The sequence below is a fragment of the Salmo trutta genome, chromosome 17, assembly GCF_901001165.1.
Source record: "Salmo trutta chromosome 17, fSalTru1.1, whole genome shotgun sequence".
Taxonomy (NCBI): Eukaryota; Metazoa; Chordata; class Actinopteri; order Salmoniformes; family Salmonidae; genus Salmo; species Salmo trutta.
In genome coordinates this window covers 13,571,879-13,596,481 of record NC_042973.1, presented here as the reverse complement: position 1 = coordinate 13,596,481, position 24,603 = coordinate 13,571,879, and the positions used below count along the sequence as shown (strand labels likewise).

At 42.2% G+C, this 24,603-nt stretch overlaps 1 protein-coding gene across 8 annotated transcripts in view; it reads left to right on the top strand.

Moving 5' to 3' along the window:
- LOC115151628 (dual specificity protein phosphatase CDC14AB) overlaps positions 1 to 24,603 on the top strand; it is a 66,886-nt gene that overhangs the window by 3,301 nt on the left and 38,982 nt on the right. For 3 of the 8 annotated variants that reach the window (XM_029695721.1, XM_029695722.1, XM_029695723.1), the window contains exons 1-6: positions 633 to 1,172; positions 1,657 to 1,747; positions 5,513 to 5,588; positions 11,137 to 11,229; positions 15,103 to 15,182; positions 20,103 to 20,169. In XM_029695721.1, the coding sequence (XP_029551581.1) occupies positions 1,076 to 1,172; positions 1,657 to 1,747; positions 5,513 to 5,588; positions 11,137 to 11,229; positions 15,103 to 15,182; positions 20,103 to 20,169 (504 nt within the window). In that variant the 5' untranslated portion in view covers positions 633 to 1,075. Of the gene's footprint in view, positions 1 to 631; positions 1,173 to 1,656; positions 1,748 to 5,512; positions 5,589 to 11,136; positions 11,230 to 15,102; positions 15,183 to 16,688; positions 17,621 to 18,446; positions 18,950 to 20,102; positions 20,170 to 24,603 lie in introns of those variants that run through there. The other 5 variants (XM_029695719.1, XM_029695716.1, XM_029695717.1 and 2 more) reach the window with 4 other exon arrangements.

The window sequence follows — 24,603 nt, the reverse complement described above, 5'->3', positions numbered from 1 at the left end:
ACTTTTTGATAACCGTGTAAATTTCTCAAGTACAAGGTTACTTTTATCAATATGTTCGGCTCTATTTTCCTCTCAGATTCAAAAATGCTGAAGAGTTTTGAAATCTGCCACACCCCTTTTGAATCAGTTTTTGTTTTGTCAGAAAAAAACATGCACACATTTAAAAATAATATGCTACCTATTGTTTTATCTATAAGATGTCTTGCATAAAAAAAGGTCTTTATTATTACTATACTATTATAGCCCCGACTTATAGCCCCGACTCCATCATCCTAGGTCCAGCGAATCAAATCTAATCAAATCAGCAACCAACATTTTGTTACTCCAAGAGGTCTGAAATTATTGATGAGGTCGCCAAGTAGGCGTTTGGCAAATGTTGTTACAATATTAACAGAAGTTTCAGTTGCTCATCTCGAACTATATATTTATTTACTTATATAGTTCTGGGGCGGGGTTTATAGCATGTCATGATGTTTTTTCCTGCATCCTATAACTTTTGTATGTAATCCACTGGGCCATGCTGAACAGGCATAATAAAAGTGTGTTACTGTGTCCTTCCCTCCATTGTCGATTTCAGACAACGTATTTGATCGCTGATTGGTTGAGGGAGACCATTCCCTGGCAACGTGCCTTTGTGTGGCGATTGGGTTTCTGTGTGATGTCTCTTTAAGATGTTTGCTTGTAGTCGAATGACTATCCGCAATCATGGCAGGGATTCAGGGAAAAGATTTGTGCACTGTCTGGGTAGGAAATAAGTCAAGAGGACATCTGCTGTTTGTAATGCATGGATATTTTCCTCAGCGCTGAATGAAACCAAGAGGCACGCAAATATTTTCTGCTGCAGACCTTTACTTTTTCTTGGTCATGGATTTCATATTGGCAAATTACGTCTAATTTATTATTTTGGCCAGAGCAAAGTGCGTGGCTGCTAGCAAACCGCTAACTTAGCTACTAGTTGGATAGAAGCTATCCAAACTTCACTAGCTACTCTGATTTAAAAAAAATGTTTACTAATATCATTAAACTGGTAAAAAAAGCTAAATAGTTAGTCAGTCTTAGCAACTTGTTTGTGTCGATGACTCTCGACAGTCTTAAACATTCTCCTATCCTTCCAACTTTGTTTAAAATGGCAGACGACATTGAATTGATAGGAGCCTGTGAATTAATAAAAGGTAAGTGAACATTTGCTAGTTAGCTATGTGTAAACTTTCTGCTAATTAATTAACAAGTCAACGCGAGTATTTTCGCCAACCTGGCTAGCTAGCCTTCTTTTGCATCTCGCGAGCCAGTCTAAGCAGTCTGTGATTGACATGAATTGGTTTGAGAACTACTAGCTATGGCTAACGTTACTGGCTAACTTGAAACGTATATTTTCTTATTTTCAAAGTAAACTAAGATAGCGAATGAATATGATATTTTGAGATTAATGTAGTTTTGTACGGCAAGTCAGCTAGCTACCTTGTAATCACAGCTCGCGGAAAGCGAGTGACAGTCGCATGAGTAAACAATGTTGCCAAGTCTTCCTTGGTGAAGTGTGTTTATAGATTTTTTTTATATTTAACTAAACCTCATAGTTCTATGTTGTGATGTCTGTTTTTATGGCCCCTGAAGGTTTGCTGTTCATACATGTATGTGCCCATGTTTTTTCTTCTTCAGATCGATTATATTTTGCTACCCTAAGAAGCAAGCCAAAAAGCACTGCAAACACGCACTACTTCTGCACAGATGACGAATTTATCTATGAAAAGTAAGTTTTGTTCTCCCTCGCAGTCTCTTCGCACTTTCATTAGCTTCAATGCATTTGTTTAGCAACGGTCCACTGGACAGAGCCAACAAGTGTCGCTGGGGCTGCTGAAGAGCTTTCACTGCAATTATGTAACAGCTTTTAATTGAACGTTTTCCAATTCAGATTAATAAAGCCATTGTGTTCCACTCGGCTTGGAGTAGACCAATGGTTTACATCAGTGGTTCCCAAACTTTTTATAGTCCTGTACCTCTTCAAACATTCAACCTCCAGCTGCGTACCAAGGCACCAGGGTAAGTGCACTTTCAAATGTTGTTTTTTGCCATCATTGTAAGCCTGATGGCAAAAAAACAACATTTGAAAGTGAACTGACCCTGGTGCCTTGGTACGCAGCTGGAGGTTGACTGTTTGAAGAAGTGTGAGTTTGTCACAACCCTGCTCGTGGGAAGTGACAAAGAGCTCTTATAGGATCAGGGCACAAATAATAATAATAAACCATTTTGCTCTTTATTTAGCTATCTTACATATAAAACCTTATTTGTTCATCAAAAATGTTGAATAACTCACCACAGATTAATGAGAAGGGTGTGCTGAAAGGATGCACTTAACTCTGCAATGTTGTATTGGAGAGAGTCTGTCTTAAATCATTTTCCACACAGTCTGTGCCTGTATTTAGTTTTCATGCTAGTGAGGGCTGAGAATCCACTCTCACATAGGTACGTGGTTGCAAAGGGCATCAGTGTCTTAACTATAGGTCGATTAATTAGGGACGATTTCAAGTTTTCATAACAATCGGTAATCTGCATTTTTGGACACCAATTATGGCTGATTACATTGCACTCCAGGAGGAGACTGAGTGACAGGCTGACCACCTGTTATGCGAGTGCAGCAAGGAGCCAAGGTAAGTTGCTAGCTAGCATTAAACTTATCTTATAAAAAACTATTAATCTTAACATAATCACTAGTTAACTACACATGGTTGATGATATTACTAGTTTATCTAGCTTGTCCTGCGTTGCATATAATTGATGCGGTGCCTCGTAATTTATCATCGAATCACAGCCTACTTCGCCAAACTGGTAATGAATTAACAAGAGCATTTGCGAAAAAAGCACTGTCGTTGCACCTGTGTACCTAACCATAAACATCAATGCCTTTCTTAAAATCAATACACAAGTATATATTTTTAGACCTGCATATTTAGTTAATATTGCCTGCTAACATGAACTTCTTTTAACTAGGGAAATTGTGTAATTTCTCTTGCGTTTTGTGCAAGCAGAGTCAGGGTATATCCAGCAGTTTCGGCTGCCTGGCTCGTTGCGAACTGTGTGAAGACCATTTCTTCCGAACAAAGACCGTAATTCATTTGCCAGAATTGTAAATAATTATGACATTGAAGGTTGCGCAATGTAACAGCAATATTTAGACTTAGGGATGCCACCTGTTAGATAAAATACGGAACGGTTGCGTATTTCACCAAAAGAAAAAAGAAACGTTTTTTATTTCTAAATTATATTTTCCGGATTTGACCATATTAATGACCTAAGGCTCGTATTTCTGTGTGTTATTATAATTAAGTCTATGATTTGATATTTCATAGAGCAGTCTGACTGAGCTGTGGTAGGCAGCAGCAGGCTCGTAAACATTCATTCAAACAGCACTTTCCTGCATTTTCCAGCAGCGCTGTGCTTCAAGCATTGCGCTGTTTATGACTTCAAGCCTATCAACTCCCGAGATTAGGCTGGCAATACTATAGTGCCTATAAGAACATCCAATAGTCAAAGGTATATGAAATACAAATGGTATAGAGAGAAATATTTCTATAATAACTACAACCTAAAACCTCTTACCTGGGAATATTGAAGACTCATGTTAAAAGGAACCACCAGCATTCATATGTTCTCATGTTCTGAGCAAGGAACTTAAACGTTAGCTTTTTTACATGGTACATATTGCACTTTTACTTTCTTCTCCAACACTTTGTTTTTGCATTATTTAAACCAAATTGAACATGTTTCATTATTTGAGACTAAATAGATTTTATTGATGTATTATATTAAGTTAAAATAAGTGTTCATTGTTCATTCAGTACTGTTGTAATTGCCATTATTATATCTATATATATATATATATATCTCTCGATCGATTTAATCGGCTTTTTTTGGTCCTCCAATAATCGGTATCGGCGTTGAAAAATCGTAACTGGTTGACCTCTAGTCTTAACAGCGCGATTTTCCAAGGCAGAATACTCTGAGCGCAGCCCAATCCAGAAATCTGGCAGTGGCTTCTGATTAAATTCAGTTTTCACAGAACCGCTTGTTGCAATTTTCATGAGGCTCTCTTGTTCAGATATCGGTAAGTGGACTGGAGGCAGGACATGAAAGGTATAACGAATCCAGTTGTTTGTGTCATTCTTTTTGGGAAAGTACCTGCGTAATTGCGTACCCAACTCACTCAGGTGCTTCGCTATATCACATTTGACATTGTCCGTAAGCTTGAGTTCATTTGTACACAATAAATCATACAAATGATGGAAAGACCTGTGTGTTGTCCTTGTTAATGCAGACAGTAAAGAACTCCAACTTCATAGCCTCAATTTTGTACCACACATTGAATATAGTTGCGGAGAGTCCCTGTAATCCTAGATTCTGATAATTCGGGCAAGAAAAAACTTCACCCAGATAGGCCAGTCTAATGAGAAACTCGTCATCGTGCAAGTAGTCAGACAAGTGAAAATGATCATCTGTAAAGGAAACTTTTAAGTTCTTCTCTCAATAAAAAAAAAAAAAAAAACTTGTTAATACTGTGTCAATACTTTGCCCCTTGATAAGCAAAGCGTTACATGGCCGCTGCCCATATCATTGCATAATGCAGAAAATACAGGAGACTTCAGGGGCCTTGCTTTAACAAAGTTAGCCATTTTCACTGTAGTGTCCAAAACGTCTTTCAAGCTGTCAGGCATTCCCTTGGCAGCAAGAGCCTCTCAGTGGATACTGCAGTGCCCCCAAGTGGCATCAGGAGCAACTGCTTGCATGCATGTTACCACTCCACTATGTCTCCCTGTCATGTCTCCCACTCCACTATGTCTCCACTATGTCTCCACTATGTCTCCACTATGTCTCCACTATGTCTCCACTATGTCTCCACTATGTCTCCACTATGTCTCCACTATGTCTCCCTGTCATGAACCGTTACAGATACCAACATGAGCAGCAGCTACATATGGACCGTTAGTGTAATTCCCGCGAGAGAGTAACGGTTCATGCGATTGGATGTTAATTATTTGACTAGGCTACCTGTATTTTACATTTTGTTGTTATTTCGCTGAACACTAGATGGTTTAATTTTATTTTTGGCAGTGAAACGAGGATACTCAGGCGAGAAAAAAACCTCACCCAAATGTATAGCCCCGTTGGAAAATATAAATGGACTGTTTGAAAATGTGAAGGGGGAAAAAAACTATATATATTTTTTAAAAGGGAATCTTATTTTTATTTGCTTTAGCCCCGGGTCTACGTGTACCCGTTTGGGAATACCGGGTTTACATAATGCAAGCGTTTGATAACTCTCCCTGTTGAACTTGTGAACAGGAAAGTAAAACACAAAATTGTAGTTCAATACAATAATTTAATTGATAAGAAATATAACAGATGGGCTTCATTCCTGAATTAGGATAGCTAAGTCATCTCAATATTAGGCAGTTCTATCATGAATGAAAATGTTTTAACCAGTCCAGTCTGACATTTTTTAATGTTAATTATATTTCAGCTTCTATGCGGATTTTGGACCACTCAATCTAGCCATGCTATTCAGATACAGCTGTAAACTCAACAAAAAGCTGAAGGTAAGTCATGTGCCTCTCTGTTCATGCCTTTCTTCCCTCATTAAGAATGTACATTATGGATCTGTGAAAACAAAACCAATTTATGTAGTTCTACTTCACACGCCCTCATTGACAACAACCGCAAGGTCTGTGGCATTTGAAAACATGCCAACACATACAGTAGTGTAGTTTATGGGGTTAGTTATTAGATAATTACAAAACCCACACACTGCCCCCTCGGCTAGAGTTTAGCTACTTGCTAGGACAATACTAAATACAGAGAGGCCTCTAGCTGTAGTATATGAGCATCTTTTTTTCTCTTTGTCTGCGTGTCATTTTAAAACCATTGTGAAACTTGAAGGGTAGGTATGGAATTAATGGATAAAGCACAAGTCCTCAGACCATTTAAATCAAAGCTTTGGCAAAGTAATTGGCTTTCTGTTTTTAGCCACTGACTCACCTGTCCCAAAGCTGTGTTGGCACTTTCCCTCAGACACAGAGTCATTAGAGATGCCAGGATAATCTGTGTGGGCTGACACAATCTGCTCCAGCTCGTAGTGTAGACTACAATATTCACTCATTGGCCAGTTTATTAGGTACACCCATCTAGTACTAGGTTGGACTCCCCTTTGCCTCCAGAACAGCTTGAATTCTTCAGGGCATGGAGATGTTGTTCGTTTGGTATCAAATGACCTAACGTGTGGAAGAAAAACATTCCCCACACCATTACACCACTGCCACCAGGCTGTACCAGGCAGGATGGGGCCATGGAATCATGCTGCTTACGCCAAATCCTGACTCTGACATCAGCATGACGGAACAGGAACAGGGATTCGTTGGACCAGGTGTTCATTTTCTACTCCTTAATTGTCCAGTTTTGGTGATCACGTGCCTACTGGAGTCGCTTCTTGTTTTTAGCTGAAAGGAGTGGAACCCGGTGTGGTCGTCTGCTGCAATAGCCCATCCGTGACAAGGACTGTTGCGTTCCGATATGCTGTTCTGCACACCACTGTTGTACTGCTCTGTTATTTGCCTGTTTGTGGCCCGCTTGCATGATTCTTGCCATTCGCCTTTGACCTCTCATCAACGAGCTGTTTTTGCTCTCAGGACTGCCACTGACTGGATGTTTTTTATTTGTCGCACCATTCTCGGTAAACCCTAGAAAATGTTGTGCGTGAAAAACCCAGGAGGCCGTCCGTTTCGGAGGTACTGGCACTGACAATTATACCACACTTACTTAGGTAACTCATTTAGCCCATTCTAACATTCAATCAAACAGTATCTGAATGCCTTGATGCCTGTCTGCCTCACGAACATTGTTCCTTCTAAGCTGTGTGCCTGCACAGGTGTGAAGTAGCCATAGACTGCCGCGCAGCTCCCCGGGGCAAGAGTGCAGAACAACTATCAGCTCATGGAGAGAAGCACGAGATTCAATTTCACTCACCTTTCTAGAGTTTTCCCTGTTAGTTAACACTATCAACATTTCCCCTTACTGTGGCAAGTGTGATAGAATCTGCCCAATATTAGCCACTTTCGATGCAACTTACAGAAACTAAACAAACTACGCAAGAGGTTTTGTTATATGGGTCTCATGGTCATGACTCGGCCTGTACTCTACAGTACACAGACCGGCATAAACAATCAAAGTTGCAGTAGGCCTATATGCAAATAGACCATGCAATATGTGGATCTGTGTCGTTTACTTTGAACTGGACTGTGTTTACAGCTGTGGTCATGAGTAGATGTGCTTCTTTTGAGATCAACCTAAGAGCTGCATGCAGCAATAAACAACCCAAACATTTTCAGTCACCTCCTTGTCTGACGGACAAGTGGATGAACAGGTTCATGTCGAGCCCTGCGTGTTTCAGAAGTCTCATGGAATGTAGGCCTACATTGAACACCACACATTGCTACTGTAGGCTGAAGGAAATAGCTCTTCTATCAATGTTATGGGATGCATTTTCTCCATTGTTTTTGATGGTAGGACACTCCGGTAGGCCTACATTATGATCAAATAGCCACAGTAGCCAACTTGGTCACTGTTAAAACTCTAACTTAAAGCGGGTACAGACTCAGTGTTCACAGTAAATGCACGTTGGAAGTTGCACAGCATTTTCTGAAAGTTGAAGTTTGTGCTCAGCAGACCTGAAATTTGCTCTATGACGAAAATTTGAGGGAACATTGGTCACAAACCAATTTCAGGAACATAGGTAAACTGTATATTTTGTTTTTTTCTGGAGCCTCCCCGAAGTATGTTTAGATACTACTGTTTGTCATGTTCGGTGCAACCAAAATCTGCAGTGATTTATTAGGCTACCACTATTGATAAGTGTGTGGTCGACATCCAGAAAAAAAAGTCCATGCCTATTGGCATAGTCAATTAAAATGAAAGTATTATAATTTTTTTTTAAATCTATAAATAGGTTTCCATCTTACCTTTTTATGCGAGTAAAGTAAATATCTGATAGAAATTCTCATTACAGGCCTGATGGAAACAGAATATTTGTCGGTAAACTTTCCAAATGTTGACAAAACAAAATATGCTAGACAAGGTGGGATCGTTCTGTCTGCGTAAAATGTTGGTGGAATCGATATGACTATCAATATTTGCGCATAAAAGTGAAGTAAACTTGGAGTCACATGATGACATGTTGTGTGGTCCTCCTTAAACTCGTCAGGAAAGCATGCTGTTTATTAGGATAGAGATGAAATAAGTTATGATGACCTTCACAGGGTGGTGAAAGTGCAAGGTGATGAGCTTGATGCTTCTTTCTATTAAATATCCATGGTTTTATTCAGGTGACAGGATCATCAATGCTTGCCATTTGACAAACAAATAATCTTGCCCTTTTGTCCATAATAATCTCATGTAGGCTATACCAGCACAGTATATGCGAGCTGTTGGCTACCTCGCACATGCCAATATTAGCGTGGGGACACTTGCTATGTAACGCAAACATTTTTGTGAGAAAACTGTCAGTAGAGTAGAAAATACAATGGAAACCCATTTAACTTTATTCGTTACATGGGGGATTTAACCGCAAAAAGGGATTTTTATGTGCACAACGTCATCACGCACATTCTTTTATCCCCATCAAGTCAATTTGATGGAAACACATCTCCGGTGGGAAAATGTTGTTTAAATGCATATTTGAGAATATTTGCATAAAAATCTGTTGCCGATTGGGTGGAAACCTAGCTAGTTAAAATCATTTTAGTGGTCATGCCTGTCAAGTACATGGCATGTTGTTTATAAAGCTGTCTTTGTTCTTGTTTGTGGATGTGCATTATAAATAATTTGAGTTCAATCAGGGCCTGTCTTTTATCCAGGAGGCGTAACAACAATTCTGCTGTTCACGATTTATGACACTAATGCCAATTTTTACATGAATTCAGTTGCTGTTAGGCTAACCTGAGTATTTGAGTTATTGTTGTCATTCTGGGTGCTTAAATTCTCCCAATATGTTTATTGTTCAGCAATCTCAATTATATTCAGAGGTATGTGAGGTAAAGGAGATGTGAAGTTCTCGCTATGCCTACTCAATTTTTAGCTCTCAATTGCCCTTTTTAAAAGCCCACCTGGCCAAAACCTTCTCATAAGACCCTGGTCAAGGGGAGCTCCCAACTTCCCAGACACGCACACCAATAAAGTTGCCAATTTTGTCTAACTCATGCCTTTCTACCCCCATGTGAATGTTGCTCTCAGAAGGAGAGTTTCATTAATAGAGGTTCTGCGTCTTTTTGTCCTGTCATTTTTCTGTTGAAGCAGACGATCTGTAGGTCTGTCATATGTAGGTGTTGGTCAGTGTTGAAGGTAAAGTCTCAAGCAAGCATGATGTTTTTATGGCTGTCTCTCCCTCCCTCCCCGTCCACGCCACCACGCTTTGCCCTCCAATGTTTGTGTTGTGAACAGTGTGTTGCCTTAGGGACAGCATTCCTTAGATCCTCCATTGGTTTGGATCTGGTACATGAAAGCTGAGATGTAAAAAAAACGACAGGAAAAGTGGACAACCCTGATTTGAGAAATGACACCGTTTGGAGGATGTGAACATCCCACAACTGTGGGACTTGATCTGGGGCTTACAGAGCCCATTTGATATGTGTTGCCCCCACTCACCTACCCTATTTCCACATCCTCTCACCACTCATGCTTGTGTCTGGCCTGGCTTCCGGTTGGTCTGGCTTAACCTGCTTAGCGACGCAGTTCACCTGTTTTAACCCTGACCTTTACCCAGAGGCCTACATCCTCTAGAAGCCTTGTTAGTCTGTTGAAGTATTTTACATATAAAGTGAAAGTATTAGAGCAGATTGGGTCTATTTCCCCCACAGTGCATTGTAGGCTATGTCCTATTGCTCATAGCCATCAATGTACTGGAAACACTGACAGTAGGCTAAATTTTTCTGTGATATAGCATTTTTTTCCTATGAAGACTAGCATATTGTTGCCATTGAATGCAAGAACTAGGTTGCTTCCCTCAGGCTTAGATGATGGTATTGGCATTTTTCTCATTTGTGCAAAAGTCCATCCTCCACCCTCTCACCTCCGTCCTCTCTTCTCTGTGACCAAGAAACTGGTCAAAGTGACCTCCCCTCCTCGATGGCCACCTTTTCATTGAGGATAGTCCTTTGTGGAAGAGTTTTGAAATCTGCCACACCCCCTTTGAATCAGCTTTTGTTTTGTCATAGGAGGAAAAAAAGGCAACATGCTACTTTAACTATAAAATGTCTAGCACAACTGACTTAATTAGTTTATCACTTTACACATGTATTTTGGGATCCACCCCTGTAAACATAATTTGCATGATGACCCACAATGGGTGGGGGGGGGACTGGGTTTGTCCTTACAAGCCTTTGTGGTTTCATTTCCATACCAAACTTCACTTAGGCTAGAGACTCAAGCATGCTGTTCCTCATATTGCTGATTTAGCCGTGTGTAGTAGTGACTGTGTGTATGGATGGATGCGTCTATCTTCTAGCTTGCCTGTGCTGCTTCTGAGTGCTTTGGCCGACTCGGGCAGTGATTCTGAACGAGAACACTGACAGCGGCACACACCGGCAGCCCACCTGTTCTGCCAGCGGCTCCTCTTCCTGCATCCCTAGCAGATCGGTGGTGTCCTGAGCGTCTGAGCAGCAGCTACGTCAGCGTCTATCTGCATCTGTCCAAATAATATAGCCTAATGTAATATCATATACAAGCCAGAACCAGATGTGCCTTTAGGTCTATTAATTAGACCCAAACTTGCCACATTCTTGCGTCTTTCTCTTTGAGTGCAAAATAGGAGGCTGCCGAGTTTATCGTTGTTGATTTCTGTATGTTTCATTACCACTAGTATTTATAGGACTAGTGTATTTCTAAGCTAGATAGAAATACATCATACACAGTACTGTACAACCTTTGGTCACCTAACAGTTGTTGTTTAGACGTGGTTTAGTTGAGTTTGCTGTGAGTCATCCAGTGTTTGTGCATATCTTTATTAATGATTCTAATCTAAATAACTTTAATGTGAAGAGGTTCTAAATGAATGTGATTTAGTTTTTTCTGACGTGTATTTTCTCCTTTTGTCTGCAGTCGTTCACACTGACCAGAAAGCGAATCGTACACTACACCAGCTTTGACCAGCGGAAAAGGGCTAATGCAGCGGTTTTAATCGCTGCCTATGCTGTGAGTATTCCCTCCTATCTCTCACTGTCCTCTCTCTGCAGGGAAGGAAGTTAGGCAAGGAGAAAAAAGCTTATTTTGGGCCGTTGCGTCATGCTGCACTCCTCAAAAAAATGCAGCTCAACTCATTTTGCATTAGTATCAATGTACCCAGATGGCCCCAATGCACTTTTCCCCTAGCATGTTGTTTTTGTTGTATCTGCAGTATTGTTGTCGACCCAGGCCTTTTTTTCAGGTCTACTTTCAGTCAGTGTTGATTTTCCTTTTAAGGTGGCACAACCCCTTCCAGCCAGGTCTCTCTCTGACTCTTGGAGAAACGGATGGGAGAGGACTGCAATAGACAGCCCTATTGTCCTGCCACAGTGGCCCCATCTTCCTGCCCCCTTTGAATGCCCAGCAGCTCCTGTTGCATTAGTCCCTATTCATTTGGTCTCTTGCTGCCAGCCATGGTTGAAGGCTGTCCTTTCACTCCGTCAGATACCAGCCTTGACTGTAATGTGTGACGGCATCCCTTGCCAGCTGGCCGCTCTGTCACATGGCAGTAAATGAGGGGATTTATCCGGTTCTTCTGTTATGCTATGATGAGGACATGCCTTATGACAGAGCCAGGCGATGGCATGATGATGATCTTCTCAGGCAATGTGGGTCACTAGTATTTACTCAGTGGACTGTGCCCAGTCCTTACCCCAATGGAACAGACAGAGGAACAGCAACTGTCATGACATACTTTGCATGTAATTTAAGGCCCTTCTCTGAATATTTTTCCATTGTGATGCCCTGCCTGGACTAGAAACATGATATAGGCTATATCAACCCTTCTGGTTTTGGCCCTTAATGGCTATGACAGTGATTGGTAAAATGCAGTTGTTGAGTTTCTCACGGTAAACATGGTTTTCTTAACTAGCTAGTCTATATACATCCCAATGTGTATTCTTATAATGGCCAGGGTTGGATTGAATAAGGACCTTGGTCCCCAGAACTGTCTTGTTAGCAACCCAGGCAGGGCCCCAGTCTCATAGCTCTGGGAGGAGAGTTGAAGCATCGTTGCAGCAGGGGCCTTGCTGGATTATAATCTGGATTTGGCTTCTAATCCTGGTTGACAGTGGCAGGAGGACAGTTGCATGCCATAATACCCCCCCGCCCCCAAACACACCCACCCCTGAGGTGAACCCAGTACAACATGCTATCCTAGCTGTTCACAAAGTCCCATGCTAGTTTAGTCCTGTCAGCATGTCTAGACACTAGCCATATTGACACATGATCAAATGCTTGTCAATGTCTGTCCATGCTAGAAATAATGTATGTACAGTGCTTTCCAACCAAAAATAGGATTTGATCCACTCACCAAATAGATCCTGTCACTATTCCGTTTACATTTCCTGTATTGGCCAATAGGAGACTGACCTTGTGGGTTGTGGGAGTTGAATTGCAATGATGGTGTGTCTAATCTGTCACTCAGTGACCCTATTAAAGCTGATGTCATTTATTCCTTCCTAGACAATCTCTCAAGGGTAGATGCACAAGGCGAAACGCTCCGCTAAATTTAGCCTGAACCCTGACCCGAAGCCCAATATGAACTCCTCATTCAATGACACTGAAATATCAGCACCTCTTTCAAAACCAGGCCACATAATTTCTTCCCTCTGCACGAGTCATTGGCTCACAAATGCACGCAGAAGACATAGCATTCAGAAATCAATATCGAGCCTGACGAACTGCGTTTATCCACTTAGATGGGATGTGAGGTTTGTCTGCAATGTTGTAATCTCTGTTCTGCTGTGTGTCTAGCTATTTAGCCTAGGGGGATGGTGTTGTCTTTAATAATGAGAGAACGTGCAGGGAAGGTGGCAGGGCTTTCCTCCCTGTTTTTCTCTCCAAGTGGGTCAACATTGATCCGGTCAGGTGATTGTGTGGGCTCCGTTGAGTCCTGGCCCTGCTCTCGTTACAGATGTTTTAATACAAATGACCCGCTTTGAACCCAAGAGGATTATATGTGTGGGATGAACAGCTGTCCCTGTGGGACTCCAAATTCTGTGTCACGTGGATCACGTGGGACAACACACACACAAACACCAGCAGTAGAATTTCAGCTGGTGCATTTCAGCAGTATCCAATTGTCTGACTGGTGAATATTTCATGAAGTGGGAGCAGGAATAACAAAGCTCTGTTCTATTTGCTGAGGGGACACAGGCTTCATGCACTGCTTGGCCTCCATGTCACCAGACCTACTGACACACAAACTGCATACACAAGCCCACTCTCCCATACAAGCCTCCTAGTCAAGGCAAATCTTTCAGTCGACCTTTGCAAAATGGCCAGATTTTCACACCGGGGCTGTTCGGACCTGTTATTTCAGCCTGGTCTCCTAGACTAAACTTAACAAAGTAAACAAATCCAATTTCAAGAATTTTACTGAGTTAAAGTTCATATAAAGATATCAGTCAATTTAAATAAATTCATTAGGCCTTAATGTATGGATTTCACATGACCGGTAATACAGATATGCATCTTTTGTTCACAGCATGATCATGCTGAAAGTTGAGTTGATGGCGGCGGATGAATCGCATGACAATGGGCCTCAGGATCTCTTTACGGTATCTCTGTGCATTCAAATTGCAATCGATAAAATGCAATTGTGTTCGTTGTCCGTAGCTTATGCCTGCCCATAACCCCACCACCACCATGGGGCACTCTTTTCACAACGTTGACATCAGCAAACCGCTCGCCCACACGACGCCATACACGTGGTCTGCCATTGTGAGGCCGGTTGGACTTAGTGCCAAACTCTATAAAATGATTTTGGAGGCGGCTTATGGTAGAGAAATGAGCATTCAATTCTCTGGCAACAGCTCTGGTGGACATTCCTGCAGTCAGCATGCAATTGCGCTCTCGCTCAGAATTTGAGACATCAGTGGCATTGTGTTCTGTGACAACACATTTGAGTGGCCTTTTATTGTCCCCAGCACAAGGTGCACCTGTGTAATGATCATGCTGTTTAATCAGCTTCTTGATATGCCACACCTGTCGGATGGATTCTCATGGCAAAGGAGAAATGCTCACTAATGGGGATGTAAACAAATTTGTGCACAAAATTTGAGAGAAGTAAGCTTTTTGTGTGTATGGATTTTTGGGATCTTTTATATCAGCTCATGAAACATGGGACCAATACTTTACATGTTGAATTCTTATTTTTTTAAATGAAGTGTCCCGGATTTACGTACAGAATAATACGAAATGCTCTGAGACCAGTTTTGTTATTTCCAGGGGTTTGTCAATGTTCTTTGTTTACTTTGTTCATAGTTCTGCCTAACTCTCTACATCTTCAGTGGAACTGAAATAACAGACGTGTTGCTTGTCTCTGCCCTCCACTCTCTGTCGTTACAACTCCTTGTATGGATGTGGGATGCCGAGGTGTTGATTCAGATGAGCCCTGCTTTTCTGACCTGGGGTTGGGAGAGCAGCACGTTCGTGGATGGATGAGTTGGCTACCGTGTGTTTATGTATGGCCTCCATTTGGAGAGCCTGTCGTGCTGTGACCATGCCGTCTGGCCCCTTACTGGCCTATTTAGGCTGATGCCTGAGGAATCTCATGTGACACAATGTCTCCATGTCTCTCTCTCCCTGTTATATTGCCTGTCCTCATTATATTCACTGTTTTATATTAGTGCTCTAAGAACAAATATTTTCAAAACCAGAGTAAATCAGGAAGCTGAAGGATTACCAAAATGAGGGAATGAAAACTGTGGCTTCAGTGATTCCAAGCCATGGTTTACTAACTGCGTTCTTTCACACTTCCTCTGTCTCGCTCTCTCGCCTCGCTCTCTTACTCTCTCTCACTCTTTCTTTTTCTCTCTTTCTCTTCTGTCTATCTACCAGGTAATCTACCTAAAGAAGACCCCAGAGGAGGCCTACAGGGCTCTGATCTCAGGCGCCAATGCTTCATATCTTCCCTTCAGGTAAGACCAGACCAGCCATGTCCACTCTACTACACAGCAGCATGATTTCTAACCACAGAAACAATGATTTGTTATTTGTCTAGGAAGCACATCTTGGCTAATTGCCTTACATCACAGTTCCACCTGACAAAGACCTGGGTCACAGCTCCACCTGATGACAAAGACCTGGGTCACAGCTCCACCTGACGACAAAGACCTGGGTCACAGCTCCACCTGACGACAAAGACCTGGGTCACAGCTCCACCTGACGACAAAGACCTGGGTCACAGCTCCACCTGACGACAAAGACCTGGGTCACAGCTCCACCTGACGACAAAGACCTGGGTCACAGCTCCACCTGACGACAAAGACCTGGGTCACAGCGCCACCTGACGACAAAGACCTGGGTCACAGCTCCACCTGACGACAAAGACCTGGGTCACAGCTCCACCTGACGACAAAGACCTGGGTCACAGCGCCACCTGACGACAAAGACCTGGGTCACAGCGCCACCTGACGACAAAGACCTGGGTCACAGCGCCACCTGACGACAAAGACCTGGGTCACAGCGCCACCTGACGACAAAGACCTGGGTCACAGCGCCACCTGACGACAAAGACCTGGGTCACAGCGCCACCTGACGACAAAGACCTGGGTCACAGCGCCACCTGACGACAAAGACCTGGGTCACAGCGCCACCTGACGACAAAGACCTGGGTCACAGCGCCACCTGACGACAAAGACCTGGGTCACAGCGCCACCTGACGACAAAGACCTGGGTCACAGCGCCACCTGACGGCAAAGACCTGGGTCACAGCGCCACCTGACGGCAAAGACCTGGGTCACAGCGCCACCTGACGGCAAAGACCTGGGTCACAGCGCCACCTGACGGCAAAGACCTGGGTCACAGCGCCACCTGACGGTAAAGACCTGGGTCACAGCGCCACCTGACGGCAAAGACCTGGGTCACAGCGCCACCTGACGGCAAAGACCTGGGTCACAGCGCCACCTGTCATCATCCTCTTATTAACAGGATGTGTGCATCTTACAGTAGATTGGGCCTGTGTGTACACAGTACCATTCAAAAGTTTGGACACCTACTCATTCCAGGGTTTTTCTTTATTTTTACTATTTTCTACATTGTAGAATAATACTGAAGACATCAAATATGAATTAACATATTATTTAATGGGATTATGTAGTAACCCCAAAAAGTGTTAAACAAATAAAAAATATATGGAACTGGGCGCTCGAGTGGCGCAGCGGTCTTAGGCACTGCATCTCAATGCAAGAGGTGGCACTACAGTCCCTGGTTCGAATCCAGACTGTATCACATCCAGCCGTGCTTGGTAGTCTCATAGGGCGGCACACAATTGGCCCAACGTCATCTGGGTTTTGCCGGGGTAGACCGTCATTGTAAGTAAGAATTTGTTCTTGATTGACTTTCCTAGTTAAATTAAAAAAATTTATTGCCACATGATTCCAAGTGTTATTTCATAGTATTGATGTCTTCACTATTATTCTACAATGTAGAAAATAGTAAAAAAAATAAAAAGCCTTGAATGAGTAGGCGTGTCCAAACTTTTGACTGCTACTGTATGTGTACGTAATGACGTATTACCTGTGAGGCTCAAATAACTTCCGAAGTGTCTTGTGTCGTTCAACCAGGTCAGGTATTAGACCTGAAAAAGCAGTTGCTTCGATGCCCTCTCGGATAGTAGTTATACTTCATATAGTAAGGTCTGTGGTTTTCCCAGGTAGGTTTGAGGCAATGACAAAACATTTTCTATATCCTACAAGTTTAGCCAGAACATTTTTTCTTCTTCAGTTATTAGATCTGCCCTACTCTGAAACAGAACACACATTTGTTATTTTTTTTTACTCCAACCGCTCTCTCCCTAGCATAACATGGACTAATCTGCTTTCCCATAGCATAAGATATCTATGCCTATTGTGGATCAGCGGACTCACTCTTTTTAATAGGATTGGACTGCATTTCAGAGGAGTGAAAGTGACAAATGGAATAAAAAAGATTTATCACTCACACCGCTGTTACGTGCACACGTTCTTTAATCCTGATGTTAGCCTGGTTTGTTTGTCTTGTCATATAACACAAACAACCAGTTTTCATGCATCTGGATGGAGTGGACTGTTTAGAATAGATAACTGGATTAGATTAGGATCTTTAATTTGGAATTATGAGGATGGGGCTACTGTTATCCAAGCTATCATCTTGGGTTAGGATTGTTTTTGCAATTGTTCACCTCCGTGTTAGTTTGACCTTTTTCCTTGATCAGATAACAAATACCAGGATTTGACTCACTGTGGAGTGAGTCACACCCTCATAACCACCGTCCCATCGGCATTCCAACCCAGCTCCACATAGAGGTCAGGAATTGGGGTGGAGGGGAACATTTAATGTGTTGCGGGAAAGGGACAGAGCGCGGTTACGTCATATGGTAAATAAAGTGAAGGCATGTAGAGATGTTTTACACACTCTCTGCCACTACATTGACTTGTATGACTGCTTTCTTTACTCTTGTACACAAGGACTGTGATTCATTGCCCAGTGACACGGGTTGGCAGCCAGGCTCTAGGATTGATTTGGGTATTGTTGGCTTGAGTTATGATAGTGACAGATATTGGCCCTGCGGGCTTGTCTCAACCTGCCTGCTTGTTTGGAGGGAGAATGGAGCTTTTGACAGATTACTTGACACGTTGTAATGGGCCTCTAGCAAATGGGATGGCACTTGCATAATATGTTGAAATTGGTGAAGAATGAATAAGGGGAGAATGGCGAATAAGGGGGATGGTGTTCTCATCATTCCATTATTAGGCTCTCTGGTCCAGCACTTTAAACTAATGTTCATTTAATTTCTCCCAGTGGTAGCTTGAGGAATTACGAACACAAACGACTAAAGTCAAACAGCAATTTTAATTGCTTTAAGAGCTGTGTGAGCATTCCCAACTAAGCTATAACATATAGGCCTCGTTTTACATAGTTGTGCAAAGAGGCTGGACCAACCCTCCCTCCACTCGGCGAAGCCAGCACTTTTTTTAGTATCCTTTTGAACTGGGTTTGATGGATATCTCTGAGCTACTTTTAGAAAGTCTATTTCTAACTGGGCCTTTGACCTTGACTTTTCCTCCGTCTCTCCCCAGTGGTTCCCTTCAGAGGGTCAGTCGGTGTGGTTAGAATGTTCGCAAGGGGGTGATGGAGGGAGAGGGTCGTAGAGGGGGTGATGGAGGGACAGGTTCGTAGAGGGGGTGATGGAGGGACAGGTTCGTAGAGGGGGTGATGGAGGGAGAGGGTCGTTGTGGGGGTGATGGAGGGAGAGGGTCGTTGAGGGGGTGATGGACGGACAGACGGTACCCTGATCCTCAGCTCCCATAATTAGTAGGGCAGGGACGATATCTGTATTGCGATATTCACTCGTATCGTGGCAAAGAAATAAAATAGGAAGCGGATTTGAATTGTTTAGGGAAACGGCCCAAATGTTGGAAACAATTATCATTATGTTGTCATCCAGATTCACATGTATTTATTTTCCAAGCTATAGAATGCAATATTTTACATACTGCAGGTTTTTAAAGGACCAAGGAGTTTGACCTGCATTGTGTTAATTTTTGACATGGAAAAATTATTACGCTACTGGTATCATCACAGCCCTACTAATTAGTGGTTGACTTATTTTAGCTGTGTGCAGACTGGAGTTTGAGATGGGATTGTTACACTGCCATGACAGGGAAACGGACGGACCCACACATGCACATAGATGCACATTACGGTACAGAGACTCAACACATTGTGGCATATAATCACACACATGCACAAATGTTTTTTCTGTGTGTGAATGTCTGTGTGTGGTGTCACGGTAACTGAGCTCCTCATGCTTCCGACGCATTGCTTTGTGTAGGTGGCCTCTTGAAGGTTCTTGGTTGAACTTCTCCCATTCACGTTGATGCTCTTGTCAGTAGCAGAACACTCACAGCCTGCAGCTTCACTCCAACCTAGAGAGTGGAAAGGGAACACAACAGCTGAATTTGACCCAGATTATTTCTGACATCTACAATATGCATATGAAATGAGGAATCAAGTAAACTCGCGCATAATGTACATTAATTTTGTGTATGCGTAAATAGTTTCTGTCTCAAAAACCCATGTTATTGGCTATGCCAAATAGGGCTGCAATGCAAATGCTTGGATTTTGTGAAATATCTGTAGAAAGATCTCTCCCACATTGTCTGGTGTCCTCTCTCAGGGCCAACTCTGCACGCTACATCACTATAAGAACGTCTTACGCTTTGCACCATGAATATACAGAGTCCTGTTTCAAGCTCTGTTTTGAAAACAATGTATTTTTTTTTTAATTCTCCTTTGTCACTGGCCTATTATTTAGTGTCCATCTATCACATAATATGAGACACTCCAAATGGTAATTGTCTCCAAGGTGACTGTGTCACCCACAGCCTGTATATCAGGGGTTCTAGATCTAGGATGTCATCTGAGAAGTGTATGGTGACATCGAAGTTTTCCTGGCGCAATGCCTGGTTCAATTGGAGCATTTGTCTTGGTACCCATGTCCCACGAAGATGATATCATGATTTTATAGGTTTGGATAGAAGGTTGCTTATTTGTGTCTGTGTGCAATGTGGATGTTTGCTGTATTTTGAATCTGATATGGGTGTGTCTCTGGAGGGTTGACATGAGGATGCTACATTGGCTGTCCTCTGCCAATCTCTCTGAAGTACTTAGGAAAACATGGAGAATATATAGCAAAGAGCACCTTGTATACCCTCTTATCCATCCATAGCTCTACCTATACAGTACCCATGTGTGGGCTCCAGTTTTTCCAATCTCTGATGTGTTCATTGTGACACTCTTATCACTCATTTTTCAATGAATCGTTCACTCATGCCTTCATCTCTTTGTTTTTTCAGGGATGCCTCGTTTGGAAATTGCACATACAACCTGACGATTCTCGACTGCCTACAAGGAATCCGGAAAGTGAGTTTTGTGTATTTATGGAGTTATTGGATAAACGTAAATTAATGTTAAATTGAACTTAATCATTTTTGTAACATATCTTGATTGCTTTCCAGCTGCGCCCTCTCTTCCTCTCTCTATCACCATTCTAAGTACTTTCTTATATCCAAGGCAAGCCAACACTTTACAGGAAGTGATGCTGGCCTTTAGTTACCCAGTAACTACCATGGTGGCCTAAATATAAACACAGTACTTATTTTAGTTCTGTCCTTAGGTCAACATTGACATGCGTAGTATGTGTAATTACCGTAATTCTGAATGAGTTACCAAATTATTTGAAACCCCAAACATCTACATGGTATTTGTGTATCATAACCTGAAGTTAGTGACACCTTCAGCCTAAACTGAGGAAATCTAGACCTATTTCAACTTAATGGGTTAGGATGAGTCTTGGAGTGCGACGGGGTTACAAATTAGTCTTTCATCTGTCTCATAGGACCAATTATAAACTGTGTGGTTCGTGGCCTGAATGCTGATTTGGCAAAACAACATATATTTTTACTGTTCTAATTACTTTGGTAACCAGTTTATAATAGCAATCAGGCACCTTGGGGGATAGCCAATATACCACGGCTAAGGGCTGTATCCAGGCACTCCGCGTTGTCGTGCTTAACCTCTATGGGCTAGGTGGGACGTTAGCGTCCCACTCTATTCAACAGCCAGTGGAATCGCGTGGCGCGAAATACAAATACCCCAAAAATGCCATGACTTCAATTTCTCAAACATATGACTATTTTACACCATTTGAAAGATAAGACTCTCGTTAATCCAACCACATTGTCCGATTTCAAAAAGGCTTTACAGCGAAAGCAAAACATTAGATTATGTCAGAGTACCCAGCCAAAAATAATCACACAGCCATTTTCAAAGCAAGCATATATGTCACAAAAACCCAAACCACAGCTAAATGCAGCACTAACCTTTGATCTTCATCAGATGACACTCCTAGGACATTGAACAAAACATGCATGTATTGTATTGTATAACAATCAAGTTCATATTTATATCAAAAACCAGCTTTTTACATTAGCATGTGATGTTCAGAGCTAGCATACACACCGAAAACTTCCGGTGAATGTACTAAATTACTCATCATAAACGTTGACAAAATACATAACAATTATTTTAAGGATTATAGATACAGAACTCCTTTATACAATCGCTATGTCAGATTTTAAAATAGCTTTTCGGCGAAAGCACATTTTGCAATATTCTGAGTACATAGCTCGGCCATCACAGGCTAGCTATTCGGACACCCGCCAACTTTGGGGCTCACTAAACTCAGAATTACTATTAGAAAAATTGGATTGACTTTGCTGTTCTTCATCAGAATGCACTCCCAGGACTTCTACTTCAACAACAAATGTTGTTTTGGTTCCAAATAATCCATAGTTATATCCAAATACCTCCGTTTTGTTCGTGCGTTCACGTCACTACCCAAAGGGTAACGCGCGAGCGCATTTCGTGACAAAGAAATTCAAAATGTTCCTTTACCGTACTTAGAAGCATGTCAAGCGCTGTTTAAAATCAATTTTTATGCTATTTTTCTCGTAAAATAGCGATTAATATTCCAACCGGACAACGTTGTATTCATTCAAAGAGGGAAAGAAAAAAATTGCGAGGTCTCGTGAACGCGCATCTCCGGTCTCTGTCACCAGGCAGTCCACTGACAAACTCTGCTGCTGTTATCTGTCCAGAGACAGGAGACGCGTCAATCCGGTTTCTGAAGGCTTTAGAGAGCCAATGGAAGCCTTAGAAAGTGTCACGTAACAGCACAGATACTGTAATTTCGATAGAGATGCAACAGAAGGACTACAAATTGTCAGACAGGCCACTTCCTGCTTGGAATCTTCTCAGGTTTTTGCCTGCCATTTGAGTTCTGTTATACTCAGACACCATTCAAACAGTTTTAGAAACTTCAGAGTGTTTTCTATCCAAATTGACTAATACTATGCATATTCCCGTTTCTGGGCAAGAGTAGTAACCAGTTTAAATCGGGTACGTTTTTTATCTGGCCGTGAAAATACTGCCCCCTATCCCAGACAGGTTAAGAACAGTCCTTAGCCATGGTATATTGGCCATGTACCACACTCCCTCAGGTCTTATTGCTTAAATAACCTGCTTTTATCCAACCAGAATAGCATTGAGACTCCATGGTCAACCAAACCTGCCATAGCAGTCTAAAGAAGTGTCTTTGTTTACAGCTTTGCCCGCACATCCTGACCTAGCATTATTAAGACCATAATCCCAGACTGAGGGCAGAGTTCTGTAGTCCGGGGGGGTGGAGGATCCTATGTTGTGTGTAGTCTATGGGGTACGAGGGTGTTCTACTTTGTTGGGGATGGTGAGCGGTAGGAAGGTAGCATGGACTCACGTGGCACAGCATGTGGGGCACACTTACCTGCAGGTACATGGACAAAGGCACGCTCGCTCTCACTTTAGGTTACACAGTGGCTAAGCTGGGGACTTATTGTGCCAGCAGTGTGTGCCTCTCGGTCTGTTCTTATCATTGCTTACTTATCCTCCTCCGATCGGCCATGGAGGTCAGTATTTGGGTAGAACGTACCCTGTCGATGCAGCGTCTCTCAGAACGTTCCCTGTAGATGCAGCGTCTCTCAGAACGTTCCCTGTATTTAATGGCAAATCTCCTAGTGGTCAAAAGGGAATGAGAACTATACAAACAAAACCCTTAACATCTTTATGGTGCCACTTTAGGCTTTTTTTTCTGTTAAATTCAATATATTTCTGTGTAGTGTGTGCAAACCTGGTTCTATTTAGTTGCTGGAAGTCATGGAGAAAGCTTTACAGTTCTTGTGCTGTGTTTTTAGCTACAACAGTTCCGTCCATGTTTTGACATGGAACGGAGGACCTCTAGGTAAAATGGGATGATGTGAACTTCCTTATTACGTACATAGCATCAACACTTGGTGGAAACGTACTACAGCTGAATCTGTCTGTCAGTGTGTGTGTGTGTTTGGCCATGTCATTCCAGAAAGATTTGTCAGACAGCCATTGGACAGGAATTTCTCAGATCCCTCTGCACATTCCATTTTTTTCCGCCATCTTCCCCAAAAGGCCCTAGCTCCCACCTACCCTAATACGTTACTCCCCAAAAACCTAGAGAATGTCTCTTCCCATTGTGAGAGGCAGGGAATAACAACTTAATCCGTGGCAATATTGAAACTTTCGGGAGATTTTTAAATTCATGTGCCCATTTATTTGAAATGAGGATTTGGGGTGAATTTAAATGTGCTTCTTTAATTGTCATGAAATGTATACAAGTCCTGGTATAGGCTAGTATATAGCCCTAAGAACAACTTGCCTACTTCCCTTCGTTGCTGTTTTGCTGGTGCTTTAAGCGGCCATTTCCCCAACTCTTTATGGCAGGTTTTTGCCTGCCATATGAGTTCTGTTATACTCAGACACCATTCAAACAGTTTTAGAAACTTCAGAGTGTTTTCTATCCAAATCTACTACTAATATGCATATTCTAGTTTCTGAGCCAGAGTAGTAACCGGTTTAATTTGGGTACGTTTTTCATCCGGCCGTGAAAATACTGCCCCCTGTACTTTAAGAAGTTAAGTTGTCTGGAGAAAAATATAAAAAATCCATTGCAAAAATAATGTTTTTTATTCATTCATGGAAATACCAGTCGATATCCTCCAACTTCAAAGTCAAATATACTTCATAGGCTAATAAATCCTCAAGCTGCTTGGAAATTAGTGTTGGGTGTGTTCTATTTTTACTCACGCAAAAGATGTGAGGTCCTCATAGCTATAGTGCCTAAGTGTACCCTGACTGGGCAAAAATGGCATAAATTGTGTTGATTATCCCTGTGTCCAGTGTGCCCGCCGAGAGGGAATTATTTTTCCAAAACCAACCAAGACTGCCTCACGATCGTGCCTTGAGGACAAAGTAACGAGGCTGATGGCTGTAAAGCTGTACCAAGGAGTTGACAGTTTTTACTTCCCAACTGCAGTGGTTCACTTTGATCAGGCAAAGGTCCGCTGCAAACGCGAGAAAATTAGAAGCACATTATTGTGTTCATCAGGCCCAGTCCTAGCAGTTCTGCTGCCACCCTAGGCCAGATCAACATATGCTGCCCCTCATGTATAGTATCAAGTTTTGGAATGGATTGATAGACTAGAGTAATAATGTGTATCATGCGCAATTGGTGCATTTCAGTTGAGCTTATTCAGTCGCACTTGGAAACTAAACATTGTTGCCAACTAGTCACATCGGAGAGTTGCAATCATTAGGCTGCCTATAGTATGAAACAGAGTTGTTATCAATAAGCCACCTATATCACACATGACACCAGTCATGACCCCACGATAGTTCAAATTACAATAAACATAACATGAATTAGCATGTTTCCTTTTGTAAATGCATGGC